Here is a 14,946-nt window from a genome sequence, read left to right on the forward strand (position 1 = left end):
TTTCCAGCGCGTCAGCGAAGCCTGGAGGTGCAGCGCGTGTTGCGGGCGGGCACTGGAGGTGAGGACACGAGGGTCTGGGCGAGGAGAGGGCGTTGAGGACTAGGGAGAGAAGAGATGGGGAACAGACTGGGGCTTGGTGACCCCGCAGGCAGAGTGACTGCCTTTCCTCAGGGCCTGAGGCTCTCCTCAGACTCTGACTGGGCCGAGGCTTCCAGACAGAGACGCGCCCAGCGTCAACCTGGAAGTCAGTGACTGGGGAATCAGAGACGCCAACTGGAATTTGCCTTATTGTTAGGAACAAACCAAACAAACAAAACTTTAATCGTTACGAACAAAACTTAAAAAAAAAATAAAAAAGGAACTAATCCGGGAAACACATAGGAATGGCCGTCCAGGAGTTTGGAGGGCCGCTCAAAACATTTTGTATTATTATATTTACTTCTTGGGAGGGAGTCGTGTGAAGGTCAGAGAATATCTTTCAGGAATTAGATCTCGCTTTCCCTTATGTGGGTCTTGGGGATCGAACTTGTTGTCAGAGTTGGCAGCAAACACCTTTTCCCATTAAACTATCTCTTTAGCCCTTGGAGAGAGCTTCTTGACCAGACAATATGAGAGTTAACAATTCCTCCTGGCAATTATGTGGAAGGGACCAGAAGTCTGAGGAAGAGACTTGCTTTTTCTGCATTATAGGAAGGGTGTGTGATGGCGTGTAGAGGATATAGGACATAGGGTGTGGAGGGAATGCTGGAAGGTTTCACTCCAGGGCCTCAGACTCTCAGAGATGGAACAGGAGAATGGCAAATTCTAGAACAGCCTGAGGTATTAGGGAGTTCCAGGTCTATCTCTTGCTCTTTGTCCCCCACCTGTACCCCTAAATTAAGCTGGAAGCCAAGCAGTGGTGGTGCAAGCCTTTAGTTCCAGCACTTGGGAGACAGAGGCAGGCAGAGTTCTAGGACAACCAAGACTACACAGAGAAACCCTGTCAGGGGGAACTCTCAGAGTTTATGATGGGGTCAAAAGGAGGAGTCGCTCTGAATCCCAGGGCCACCTTCTTGTCACACACATTCTTCCTTTACTCATCCAGAGCTTTACTTGTAGAAATACTGGCTCCACCTTAATTCTTTCATGCTTTCTTTACTAAAGATGGGTTGATAAATGGAGAGGGAACCCTGCACTTGAAAGTTTCAAATGTGTACATTTAAGGTGCCGTTTACCTTGATGGATAGGCTTATTAGAATGACTTGTCTCGTCATTATTCTTGTCTGGTTGAATCATCACCGAGAGAGCTTTGGCTGATAGGATCTTTGTTTTCTGGAAAGTTAGAAGCTCATTTAGCGAACAGGAAACAAGTAAAAGCACAAAGGACAAGCTGAGGCTGAGGATATTAGCCCATGTGGTCCTTAGACATAGCCAAGAGAATGATAAGAATATACCCTCTCCCTGTTTTTGAGACAGCCTCTAGATATGTAGTTCATGGTGGCCTTGAATGCTCTGTCCTCTGCCTCTGTTTCTCTAGTGCTGGAATTATGGGTGTGCACCACTATGATTGGCATTGTCAAGGGTTTTTCGAAACCAATTTTATTTATTTGCATGGATGTTTTGCCTGCATGTTTGTCTGTACATCACATGTATACAGTGCCCAAGGAGGCCAGAAGAGGGTGTTGGGTCCCTTGTGACTCGTTACAGGTGATTGTTATCTGTCAGCCATATAGGTGCTAAGAATCAAACCTGGATCCTTTGGAAAAGCATCCAGTGCTCTTAACCACTGAGCTTCTGTGTAGCCCCTATCACAGGGTAGCAGCACTATGTAGCTCTAGTTAACCTGGAATTCACTATATAGACAAGGCTGGCTTCAAAATTATAGAGCTCTACCAGACTCCTTATGAAGCTTAGGTTGGCCATTAAACTTGTCCCGATCTTCCTGCTTCCACCTCTTGAAGTTAAGATTACAACTGTGTAACTGCCGGGCAGGGGTGGCACATGCTTTTAATCCTAGCAGAGACAGGTAGATCTCTGTGAGTTCAAGGCCAGCCTGGTCCATAAGAGCTAGTTCCAGGACAGGCAAAAAAAAAAAAGAAAGAAAAACAAATAAACAAACAAACAGTGTAACCACCACATCTGGCTCACCATGCAGTTTGGTAGCAGAGAATGTTTTATTTCGGGCACATTAAGTAGTGGAATTTTTCACCAATTGAATTAGAACTGCTGAAATGTTCTTACATGTAATTAGTACATTTGGAAATGTTATGATGTGTTAATGTTCTAAATATTTCTCCGTTCTCTAATAGAAGTATTAAAATGAATTTTAATGTCTGGAATATCAAGGAGATGCTCAGTATCCCCTCAGGCTCTGGGTAAGTTTCCCAGTTATTTTCTTTGACATTTAAGTCCTGTGGTTTTATTGATGTCCTAGAAAATCTCATTCCTTTAGGTGGAGTGACTGTTGAATAGTGCTAGAGGTATCCATATTGCCTCTCCTTTTCTTCTCTGATACCGCTATTCCTTTTTATGCTCTTTTTTCTCCCACTTATTTTATGATTAAAAAAGTGATGTCAGTGTAGGGGAGACAGCCGAGGGTAAAGTGTTTGCTTATCAAGTGTGAAGACTTGAGTTTGAATCCCCAGACCCATGTAAAAAGTTGGGCACAGTGCCATGTGCCTGATATCCCATCCATGATGAGATGGGAGATACAGACAGCTCTGGGAGCTCACAGGTTAGCCAGCTTGGCTTATACGGCCAAGTTTATTGGAAGGAGGCCACTTGTTGGTTCCTGGCTGCCCTTCTTTCTCCCAGCATTCAGCCTAGCTTTCCCTGCCTACCTAAGTTCTGCCTGCCTTGGTATAGGTCCAAAGCAGTTTCTTTTTTCACTAATGGTAATCACAGCACACAGAGGGGACTCCCACATCACAAGTTCCAATGAGAGATCCTGTCTCCAACAAAAGATGGAAGGCACTTAAGGACAAGCACCCAGTGTTGTCCTCTGATTTCTATATGTTCACACATGCTGTTCACACATGCCCATGAACACACACACATGCATATGTACACACCCATACATATACTTGCACCCACATGAATATACATTTTAACATCTACGCAGACACATCCATAGGTAGTATCAATGTAGCTGTGTTTATCAGCTCTGTATGCAACGTTCAGTCTTGGGACTGGATCTGTGAGAATCAGATATAGAGCCCCAAATCTTGAAAGTGACCTGAATTAAGCAATGCTTTTGGAATAGGAAGAAATAAAATCAGTGGTATTCAGATTTCTGTTTGTTTCTGCAATATAACTTGTAACTGCTCTGAAGAGAAGAGCCAGTTCAGCTACCAGCAAGACCCAATAAGATACTGTGCATAGCCGTATGTATTATCCACTGAGGTTTCAGACTAGTGTCCACCAGGCTGAAATAAGCCTACCATTTCTAAATTGGGGAAAATCTCCGGAAAGGAATTTAAATTGTTCTTTGTGTGCTTTCATCACTGGATAGTTTTTTTTTTCCTTTCTAACATTTTACCTAGGAGATTTTCCAATTTGATTTTTAAAAAAGAAAAGAAAAATCTAGGGGTTGGAATGACAGCTCTGGTTAAAAGCTTTTGCAGAGGCCCCAGGTTCGGTTCCCAGAACCCACATGGTGGTTTACAACCATCTGTAACTCCAGTTCCAAGAAATCTGACACCCTTAACTCCTTTGGCACTAAACACATGGTACATGGTATATATACGTACATGCAGGCAAAACACTCATACATAAAATTAAGTAAATATTATTTTAAAGCCTATTCTTTTTATTTCTCAAAAAGGGCTTACTGTTTATACAGAGAGAGAAAACTTAGCTTTGTTTAATTCTATCATTTCTATCATTGTTTTAAGATACAATCCGATGCTGGTGTGGGTGGTGGTAGACATTAATCCGACACTAATCTTAATATTTGGGAGGCAGAGGCAGGTGAATCTCTTGAGTTCCAGTACAGCCAGAGCTATACAGAGAAACCCTGTCTTGAAAAACCAAAAAAAAAAAAAAAAAAAAAGAAAAAAGAAAAAAAAGATATATTAAGTCTAGTAAGGCTTATTTTGTAGTTAAAAATTTCTACATTTATTTATTTTAATATTTATTTATTATGTATGCAATATCCTATATGTGTGTATGCCTGCATGCCAGAAGAGGGCACCCCCACCACAGATGGTTGTGAGCCACCATGTGGTTGCTGGGAAATGAACTCAGGACCTTTGGAAGAGCAGGCAATGCTCCTAACCTCTGAGCCTTCTCTCCAGCCCTCTACATTTATTTATTGTGTGTGTGTGTGTGTGTGTGTATGTTTGTGTTTATGTGTGTATGTGTGTATGTGTGTACACACACACATACACACATATATAGACCAGAAAATATGTGGACAGTGTTGGATCTTTCCTCTTACCATGTGAGCTTCAGGGATTGAACTTGGGGGCAAGAACTTTTACCCACTGATCCATCTTGCTGGCCCCATTTCTTGTTTGTTTGTTTTGTGTTTCAAGACAGGGTTTCTCTGTACTGTCCTGGCTGTCTTGAAAGTCTCTCTATAGGACAGGCTGTCTTCGAACTCCTAGAGATTCACCTGCCTCTGCCTCCCAAGTGCTGGGATTAAAGGCATGTGTAACCACCACCTGGCACATTTCTTGCTTTGGGCTTTTATTTTGTTTTGTTTCCCCTCCCCCGACCCCCAGATAGAGTTTCTCTTTGTAGCAACACTGACTGTCCTGGAACTTGTTTGTAGACCAGGCTAACCTACCTCTGCCTCCCTAGTGCTGGAATAAAAGGCTTGCACCACCATGCCTGGCTTGGTTTCTTGTTTTTTGAGTTAAGGTTAACATAGCGCAGGCTGGCTGGGCAGTGGTGGCGCATCCCAGCACTCCGGAGGCAGAGACAGGTGGATCTCTGTGAGTTTGAGGCCAGTCTGGTCTACAAGAGCTAGTTCCAGGACAGGCTCCAAAGCTACAGAGAAACCCTGTCTCAAAAAAAAAAAAATAAACCATATTACAGGCTGGCTTTGAACGCCTTATATTCCTGCTCCCGTGTCCTAAGTGCCAACATTACAGCAGGAATCATAAGGCATTACCATGCCAAGCTTTGTGGGTGTTTTTTTTTTTTTGTTCTGTTTTTTTTGTTGTTGTTTTGTTTTGTTTTTGAGGAAGGGTCTCTCCACATAGCCCTGGCAATTCTTTAGCTCACTGTGTAGACCAGTTCCTCCTTGAACTCACAAAGATCTGCCTACCTCTGCCTTCTAAGTTGCTGGGATTAAAGGCATGTAGCAAGGTTAAAGCCGTACCCAGTCCAGGCTCTTGTGTTTGTATTGTTATGGCTCCTTCTCTCTCCAGTCCTGTTCCCTCTCCTACATTTTCTAAATGTTCAGTCACGAATATGTTTTATGTAGGCTAAAAACTCATAAAAATAAGTAATAAAGTTTACTTTAAGTAAAGTTCTACTTTTTAAATTTATTCTTTGTGTGTGTGGGGGGTCACACATGCTATGGTATATGTGTGAAATTCAGAGGAGCTGGTTCTCCTACCTTCATGAATTACAGGTTGTCAGGTTACCAGGAGTGTTTGGCAAGTGCCTCTACCTGTTGAGCAATCTTTCCCTTACTTTTTTTTATATTTATTTATTATGTATACAGTATTCTGTCTGTGTGTCTGCCTGCAGACCAGAAGAGGGCACCAGACCTCATTACAGATGGTTGTGAGCCACCATGTGGTTGCTGGGAATTGAACTCAGGACCTCTGGAAGAGCAGGCAATGCTCTTAACCACTGAGCCATCTCTCCAGTGCCCTCCCTTACTTTTTTGTACTCAAAATTATTTTTGCCTGGGCGTGATGGTACACACCTTTAGTTCCAGCACTTGGGAAGCAGAAGCAGGTAGATCTGTGTGAGTTTGAGGCCAGCCTGGTCTACAGAGCAAGTTCCCTGTTGGCCAGGACTACACAGAGAAAACAACAAACAAAAAAACAACAACAAAATTATTTTTGAAACCAGGTGGTAGTGCCAGAGGTCAGCCTGGCCTACAGAGCAAGTTCCACAGCCAAGGCCACACTGAGAAACTTTCTCTTGAAAAACAAAAATAAAAATAATTATTTTTGAAAATTTTTTAAAGGTTTCTTTACTTATTATGTATACAGTGTTCTGCCTGAGTGTGTGCCTGCAGGCCAGAAAAGGGCACCAGATCTCATTACAGATGGCGGTGAGCCACCATGTGGTTGCTGGGTATTGAACTCAGGACTTCTGGAAGAACAACAGCCAGTGCTCTTAACCTCCAAGCCATCTCCCCAGTTCCTATATTTGAAATTTATCCATGTGTCTTTACATAAACCTAGCTTCTTGCTTCCAGCTGCTGCAAAAATGCGCTCTCCAGAATTTTCTGAAATAGTAGCTGTGAGTTATAATGTCATTCGTTCAGGATGTTAACTTAATGTTTTCTTGCTTTGTTTCAGGATCACTAAACCATCTAACTGGAGTAGTAATCAGACTGATTGTTCTTCTCTCAGTGATTCCCAGTTCCTCTTTGGGTCTCAGTTTTGTTCAGAAAATTCAGAAATTCTGTCCACATCCTTGGATACTGGTGCCTACTCAAGACATCCAAAACAGACACAACAGAACTCTGTAGATGTGAGTCTTGTTTCCAATAGTTAGATTTTTCTTTTTGAGACAGAACCTTGCTGTGTATGCCAGCCTAAACTCCACCCTCCTGTTTCAGCCTCCAGGCTCTTCAAGTTATAGGAATAAGCCACCACTCAAGCTCTGATTTCTGAAGTTTTTCTGCACATATTTTATAGTTCTTAATGGAGATAAGCTAAAAAGAGAATTATTCTGCTGGAATATGAACATGCTTTAGAATTGTACCCTGAAGATTACTATCCTAAATGGATTAGTGCTTGATTGATGCTGTTTTGTTTTGTTTTGTTTTTGAGTCAGAGTCTCACTCTGTAGCCTTGGCTGTCCTGGAATTCCTTATATAGACCAGGCTAGTCTTGAATTTAGAGATCTGCCTGCCTCCTCCTGAGTATTGGGATTAAAGGCATCCACCACCATTCTCAGCTGATTCATGACTTACTTATTTAACCTAAAAGTCTAAAATCTAAAACACTTACATGGCCAGGCAGTGGTGGCAAACACCTTTAATCCCAGCAGTAAGGGAGTCAGAGGCAGGTAGATCTCTGAGTTCAAGGTTTGCCTGGTCTACAAAGTTCCAGGATAGCCAGGCTTTCTATCTACATAGGGAAACCTTGTCTTGAAAAAAACCAAAACAACCAAAAATCACTTACATGTACAGTTTCTTTTATTGCCAAAACAACATAGAGTAGTGTCAATCCCTTGATCATTTGTTTTTGGGAGGAACAAATATTCATATTGTTGGACTCTAGCATCCAAACACCGAGAAGGAGTTGCCCCTAGAGACCACCTCATATACCACAGCCGATGCAAAAGCATGAGGATTTTATTAATTCTGTCATGACAGGGTCCCTCAGCATTTGGGAAGCCGAGAGACCTCGAATAGCTGGTACAGTCTACTTTTAAAGGAGAAGGCCATAGAAACAAAGGGGTTGTTCTTTGACCATTTTGATTGGCTTATTCGAAAAGGGCTAATACCAATAATTGGCTGGAGAGCTATTGTCAAATCAGATAAGGTAAGAGGTCATTTTGACCTCGTATGTCAAAACATACGTGTATGGGTAATTGTTCAGGAACTGAGTACGTGCATGTGTAGCTGTTAGGTCCTTGGTTCCCAGGGGAGGAGGGGAAACACTAAGGCACGGAGGCTGAGAGGGTTTGGAATGGTCAGAAATGGCTTCAGAATTGTCTTAAAGTCATACAATATTTCCTAACCTAATCATTTACTATTATGAAAATTCATAAGAAACAATGGCTTTTGTCAGATGAATTTGTTTGTTTTCTTAGACAAAGTCTCACTATGTATGTAGCCTTAGCTGGCCTGGAACTCACTATGTAAACCAGGTTGGCCATGAATTTGCAGAGATCCATCTTCCTCTTGCTTGAGAATGCTGGGATTCAAGGCATGTACCATCATGCTTGGTGCTTTTTTTAAAAAAATATTTATTTAGGGCTGGAGAGATGGCTCAGCGGTTAAGAGCATTGCCTGCTCTTCCCAAGGTCCTGAGTTCAATTCCCAGCAACCACATGGTTGTATTATGTATTGTATACATAATAAATAAATAAATAATATTTATTTTAAAAATATTTATTTATTATGCATACAGTATTCTGTCTGCGTGTATGCCTGAAGGCCAGAAGAGAGCACCAGACCTCATTACAGATGCTTATGAGCCACCATGTGGAGGAGAAAGGCTGCTTAGGCTGTGGTCGCCCTGCCTTGGTAGAGGTAGGACTTCTCTACTGACTTGGCTGCTTTGCTTTTCTGATTTTCAGGTTGAAGCTCAATATCTGTCTCTGGCTTTTTATTATTTGTGCTACAAACTCTGTCTCAAAAGAAAGAAAGAAAAAGATCAAAAAGAACAACTCTTTCTCCCATACCTGAGGTTGTCCTCTGACCTCCACACTTGTGCCATGGCATACACATGACACACTCATAGACACACAAACACACACATGATTGAATAAGTAAAAATAAGCCCTTTGACTTAAAGAAATAAAGTGACAAATTTTATTTTTTCAGTGTTGTTTGTGGAACCCAGAGCCTAGCAGAGCAAGTGTTTTACCACTGAGTTATAGCCACAGCTCTCTAATTTTCAAAACATTTATTCTTGAGACTGGAGATAGGGCCTAGCAGTTAAGACCATTGGCTGCTCTTCCAGAGGACCCAGGTTCAATCCCAGCACCCACATGATAGCTCACAACTTTCTGTAACTCCAGTTCCAGAGTATCTGACACTCTAACACAGACATAAATATGCAGACAAAACATCATAAAAAGAAATAAAAATGAAAACATTTGTTCTTTAACAGTTTCATATATGTATAATGTACTTTGATTCCCATTATCTTCTCTCATCTGCTTCTCCTTCCCACGGAATCCCTTCTTCCCAGCAAGTTTCCCACTGCCTTCCTGTGCTGTTTTATGGCCCATTATGACTTCTTATTGTGTCTTCACTTCTGAGCTAGTCTCATAATTGTCCTGGCTGGCCTCAGACTCACTGAATAGTCACACTAACTGTGTAGCTAAAGATGACCGTGAACTTTTTTATTATTATTAGTTTTACACTTCTGTATTTATTTATTATTTATTGTGTTTGGGGGCACAGAGGATACCTTTGGTAGAGATGGTTTTGTCCTACTGTGTAGATTACAGGGATGGAGCACAGTTTTTCAGGCTTGGTGGCAAACATCTTTATCAGCTGAGCCATCCTCTAAGTGTGACTTTGAACTTCTGAACCTTCTAGAACTACAGGCTTGCACCACTACTTACTTTGTTATATTTTTATGAAAAGTAGTTACATTTATTTGTTTATTTGCAGGGGTTGAGTTACACAAAAAAAAACCCTATCTTGAAATAACAAAAACAAACAGAAAAGAATGAATATAATCACAATTATTTATACATACATAAATATACATTAATTCTCAAAAATAAAACTAAAAAATATCTACTTAGCATACAGGGTATTATGTGTCCTTATGGCATCATCAAGCAAAATTTGTTGAGTCTCCCTCCCTTCCCCCCTTCTGCATCCTCTAGCCGTCTTAGACATCTACACCCTTTGCACTTTTCCCGTTTTCTTGTCACATTTCTTCTGCTGTTCTCCACTCCTTCTACATTCTTCTTCCCTCCTAGTTTCATAGATTATACCCACACTCACGTCCACACATACATAGAGATGAGCATTAAAAACTGGGGTCTGGGGGCTGGAGAGATGGAGCAGTGCTTAAGAGCACTGGCTGCTCTTCCAGAGGTCCTGAGTTCAATTTCCAGCAACCACATGGTGGCTCACAACCATCTGTAATGAGATCTGGCGCCCTCTTCTGGCCTGCGGGCATACATGGAGGCAGAATGTTGTATGCATAATAAATAAATAAAATTTTTGAAAAAATTGGAATCTGGCTGGGCAGGGGTGGCACACGCCTTTAATCCCAGCTCCTGGGAGGCAAAGGAGGTGGATCTCTGTGAGTTCAAGGCCAGCTTGGTGAAGGGAGCGAGTTCCAGGACAGCCAAGGCTACACAAATCCTATCTCAAGAAAAAAAACAAAAAAAACCAAAAAACAGCAAAACTTCCTGAGATCTGCATGTGAAAAAGAATGTGAGATATTTGTCTTTTTGAATCTGGGATTTTGTTGCTGCTGTTTTGCTTTTTTTTTTTTTTTTTTTTTTGGACAGAATTTTACTCTGTAGTCCAGATTGGCCTAGAACTCATTGTGTAGCCAAGGCTAGTTTAAAATTCAAGGCTATTCTACCCAGTCTGTTGTGCACCATGAGGAAAGAGAGAGACAACACTTATGGGTTCCAAAGACTTTAATAAAATCACCACATAATCAGGGTCATCGGGGTCACTGATGGGTCTGTTTCCCTGCCAGGATTTATAAGTACAAGAATTACAAACATTTGTTGCCAAGTTACAGAAACAATTTTCACCAATCAGGAGTCAAAGATTAGGGACTTCCCTTCTGTGTTCCATCACTGTCAACGAACACAAAATGGAAACTTTTTAGTCCAACCAATGAGATTCATTTGTTTTTTCTATTGTTAGGAACAGCCATAATATTTTAAAGAGCTTGGTTGGGGGACAAGCTATTTCCATTGTTTAGGGAGGAAGTTGATCAGCCATTGGAAAGTTCTCAGCTCCCCTTGGGCGTGGGAACCTGAGCTTTGTTTCACCTTACAGGTAAAATCAAGTGTGAAGTCAAAATGACAGTACCTAGACCAAGTTGCTTTTGTCTGCCTCCTTCAAAGGCCATCCTCCTGCCTCTGCTTTCTGAGTACCGTGATTCAAGTCATGTACCATCATCCCTGCTCTCTCTCTCTTTTTTTTTGGTTTTGAATTATATTTAATTTTATATTTAGACTTACCTATATCGTATGATGCAGTGAATAAGGCTAGCTCAGTGCTTTAGGTTAGTGAAGCATTAATATGTATGATCTCAGTACAAAAATTGATGCTAAACTGGGCAATGGTGGCTCTCTCCTTCAATCCCAGCACTTGGGAGGCAGATCTCTGTGAGTTGAAGGCTAGCTGGTCTACAGAGCAAGTTCCAGGACAGCCAAGGAACCCCTTGGTGTGATACAGTGAACCCCTGTATCAAAAAGTCAAGACCAGGGACTGAAGAGATGGCTCAGCAGTTAAGAGTACTGGATGCTCTTCCACAAGTCCCAGGTTCAATTCCCTGGCAGCTTCTAACTGTCTGTAATTCCAGTTCCAGGGGACCTGCACCCATGGCAAAAATACTTATGCACATAAAGTAAAAATAAAATAAATTTTAAAAAAAAGCCAGGCAGTGGTAGCACACACCTTTAATCCTAGCACTCAGGGAGGCAGAGGCAGGTGACTCTCTGTGAGTTTGAGGCCAGCCTGGTCTACATGGTGAGTTCCAGTACAGCCAGAGATTCACAGAGAAACCCTGTCTCAGATAACCATAAAAGAAAAAAGAAAAGAAATAAAACCAAACCGGGCTGGAGAGATGGCTCAGCGGTTAAGAGCATTGCCTGCTCTTCCAAAGGTCCTGAGTTCAATTCCCAGCAACCACATGGTGGCTCACAACCATCTGTAATGAGGTCTGGTGCCCTCTTCTGGCCTTCGGGCATACATGTAGACAGAATATTGTATACATAATAAAAATGAATAAATATTTTAAAAAAAGAAATAAAACCAAACCAAAACCCAACAACAAAAAAGCAAAAAAAAAAAAAAAAAACTGATGCTAGTGATATGATGGAAAAAAATGCACTTTCTGAATGTTTAGAATATGATTTTTCTAAGAAATGCAGGAAATGACTCTTCATAATTCAGCCTGTATACTTCCTAGGCCTTGTAAAAGTTATCAACAGGTTTTGAGTTCAACAGAAAAAAAAATAGTGATTTGAGTTAAATGTATTGATGTGAAGCTTTAATATCACATCTCAGAGAGTGAGTAAATGATTTTTTTGTTGTTTCCTATAAATGTATTCATTTTGTTTTCAACAATTTTAGCTGAATTTTTAATATTTCTGCATTGATAAAGCTGAAACTGTATTAACTTAGAAAGCTGTTTATTATAATTTCCTGGTTGGTACAAATAATGCAGAAGCTACATGCTGTATCTTCAACCATATGCTTGGTACTTAAATACATTAAATTCTGCATTGTACAGAAAATAGTGGATGGAATTTGATGTTGATTTTTTTTCCATTTAACAGAATGAACCTAGTATTTTCACAAAATACCAGACAAAGCCCCAGTTGTTTGGAGGTGATACAAAGGATGAAGATTTATTTTCTCTTCCTTTGCCAGTTGGAAAATCAAAAGGACTCCTGAAACAGTTTGAGGAGAAAAAACGAAGGGCAACAGACAAATGTGACAGGTACACACATTTTAAAAGGATGAAAAGCTTATGTTTTCTGAAGGAAACAAATGTACTATCAATCATCAAATAATTCAATTTCGGTATAATAGAATGTATTAGTCAGGGTTGTGCATAGGAAACAGATTCAATATTACATACACACACAGTGGGGGATCAATGACAGAGAAAGATGCAGAATCTGATATAGTATGAAAGTCCTATAACTCTGCCCATGTGTAAGCTTGAGAGCCAGAGAAGCAGTAATATAAGTATGAATCAGAGAGCCATAGAAGGAAGGGGAAAGATGGCTGCTCATTAAGTTTTGAAGTTTGACCTAGGAGCTCCAGTGTTTGGGAGCAAAAAAAACTGGATGTCTCAACCAATGAGGAGAATCTTTCCTTTTTTGTCTCTGGTCAGGTCATCATTATTTAGGATAATGCACCTGCTCATTGATAAAGATTAGCTTGGGTTTTGTGTTTTAAGGGTACCATGAAGCCCATCCTCCATCTATACATCGGTAGTAGTACTTACCCAGCACGACAAGTCTGTAGGTTTATTCTCTATCTCCACAAAATAAACAAATATTGGGGGTGCGGGGTACACTCCAGTCAGCTTTTAGAAGGTAGAAGCAAGAGGGTCAGGAGTTCAAGGTGGTCATCTTTGGCAACACAGTGAGTTCTACTTGCAGGTCAGTTTGAACTACTGCAGACTTTATCTCAGAACAAAAAGTGGCTTGGCAGCAGTGGTGCACGTCTTTAATCCCAGCACTGGCTGGGGGAAGAGGCAGTTCAATGCCAGCCTGGTCTACAAAGGGAGTTCCTGGACAGCTAGAGCTGTTACACAGAGAAATCCTGTCCTTTTTGTTTTGTTTTGTTTGTTTTGTTTTTTGTTTTTCAAGACAGGGTTTCTCTGTAGCTTTTGGAGCCTGTCCTGGAACTAGCTCTCACCGCCCGGTGAGAAATCTTGTCTTAAAAACAAAACAAAACTGCAAAGCGCTCTTGCTTTTCTTTGCTTGTGTGTGTATTAGTTTCATTTCTGTTGCTGTCTTAGATAAGATACCCCAACAGAAGTAACCTAAAGAAGGAAGAGTTTGGCTCATGATCTTCATAGAGAAGTCACGAGAGCAGGAACTAAAGCAGCTGATAACAGTGCATCCACAGTGGAGAGCTGAGAGGAATGCATAAGTGTATGTCCTCGCCCACTCTATACAATCCGGGACCCACACCTGGGGAATGCTGCTGCCCACTTTTAGACTGCCATCCCGTGTCAACTAATGTGAGATCTGCCTGCCTCTGCTTCCTGAGTGCTGGGATTAAACATGTGCACCGCCACCACCACTGGGCTAGATGAGTCTGTGGTAAATTAGTTTTGTCTTGTGTAATGCTGGTAATTGAACATAGGGCTTCTCAAACATTAGGAAAGTATTCTTACTACTGAATGATACCCTTAATTCAGTATAATATATGAATTCTTAAGTCAAAGTTTAAGACCTTTTTTTTGAGATAGGCTCTCACTATATAGATCAGGGTGACTTGAAACTGCCAGATATTCAACTGCCTCTTCCACTCCTCCACCCTCCCAATGATGGGACTAGAGGAATGAGCCACCATGCACAGCTGGACATGGACAGAATTTCTTTTCTTTTTTTTCTTCAAGACAGAATTTCTCTGTGCAACCTTGGCTGTCCTGGAACTTGCTCTAGACCAAATTGACCTTGAACTCACAGAGATCTGCCTGCTCTGCCTCCCAAATGCTATTCTATATGAAGTTTTTTTTTAAAGATTTACTTATTTATTATATATACATCCATGCCAGAAGAGGGCACCAAATCTCTATTATAGATGGTTGTGAGCCACTATGTGGTTGCTAGGAATTGAACTCAGGACCTCTGAAAGAGTAACCAGTGCTCTTAACTTCTGAACCATCTCTCCAGTCCCCATATGAAGTTTTTTATTCAGTTGATTAAGAAATATTCTTCAGGCTGGAAAGATGGCTCAGAGGTTAAGAGCATTGACTGTTCTTCCAGAGGTCCTGAGTTCAATTTACAGCACCCACATTGTGGCTCACAACCACCTCTAATGAGATCTGGTGCCCTCTTCTGGCCTGCAAGTATACATGCAGACAGAACACTGTACATAATAAATAAATCTTTAAAACAGAAAGAAAGAATATTCCCCTTAGGATTATTTGGGGAGCTATTACTGCACTTTCCAAGGATCTAGGTTCAATTCCCAGTACCAACATAGTCATTCACAACCACCTACAACTTCAATTCCAGAGAATCTGATGTCTTCTTTTGGACTCTGGGGATACCAAGCACACATATATTGTACATACATATATGGAGGCAAAACACTCATACACATAAAATAAAAATAAAAAATTTAAGCCAGGCTGGGCAGTAGTAGTGCATGTCTTTAATCCCAGCACTCGGGAGGCAGAAGCAGGCAGATCTTTGTGAGTTCGA

General features: G+C 41.1%; 1 protein-coding gene across 1 annotated transcript in view; it reads left to right on the plus strand.

Moving 5' to 3' along the window:
• Iho1 (interactor of HORMAD1 1) overlaps positions 1–14,946 on the plus strand; it is a 29,315-nt gene continuing 14,369 nt past the window's right edge. The window contains exons 1-4 of the mRNA XM_048424164.3: positions 1–58; positions 2,289–2,354; positions 6,465–6,639; positions 12,334–12,497. Coding sequence (XP_048280121.1) covers positions 2,299–2,354; positions 6,465–6,639; positions 12,334–12,497 — 395 coding nt within the window. The 5' untranslated portion in view covers positions 1–58; positions 2,289–2,298. The remainder of the gene's footprint in view (positions 59–2,288; positions 2,355–6,464; positions 6,640–12,333; positions 12,498–14,946) is intronic.

This window comes from Myodes glareolus, chromosome 4 (assembly GCF_982192425.1).
Source record: "Myodes glareolus chromosome 4, mMyoGla1.1, whole genome shotgun sequence".
In the NCBI taxonomy this organism is placed as follows: domain Eukaryota; kingdom Metazoa; phylum Chordata; class Mammalia; order Rodentia; family Cricetidae; genus Myodes; species Myodes glareolus.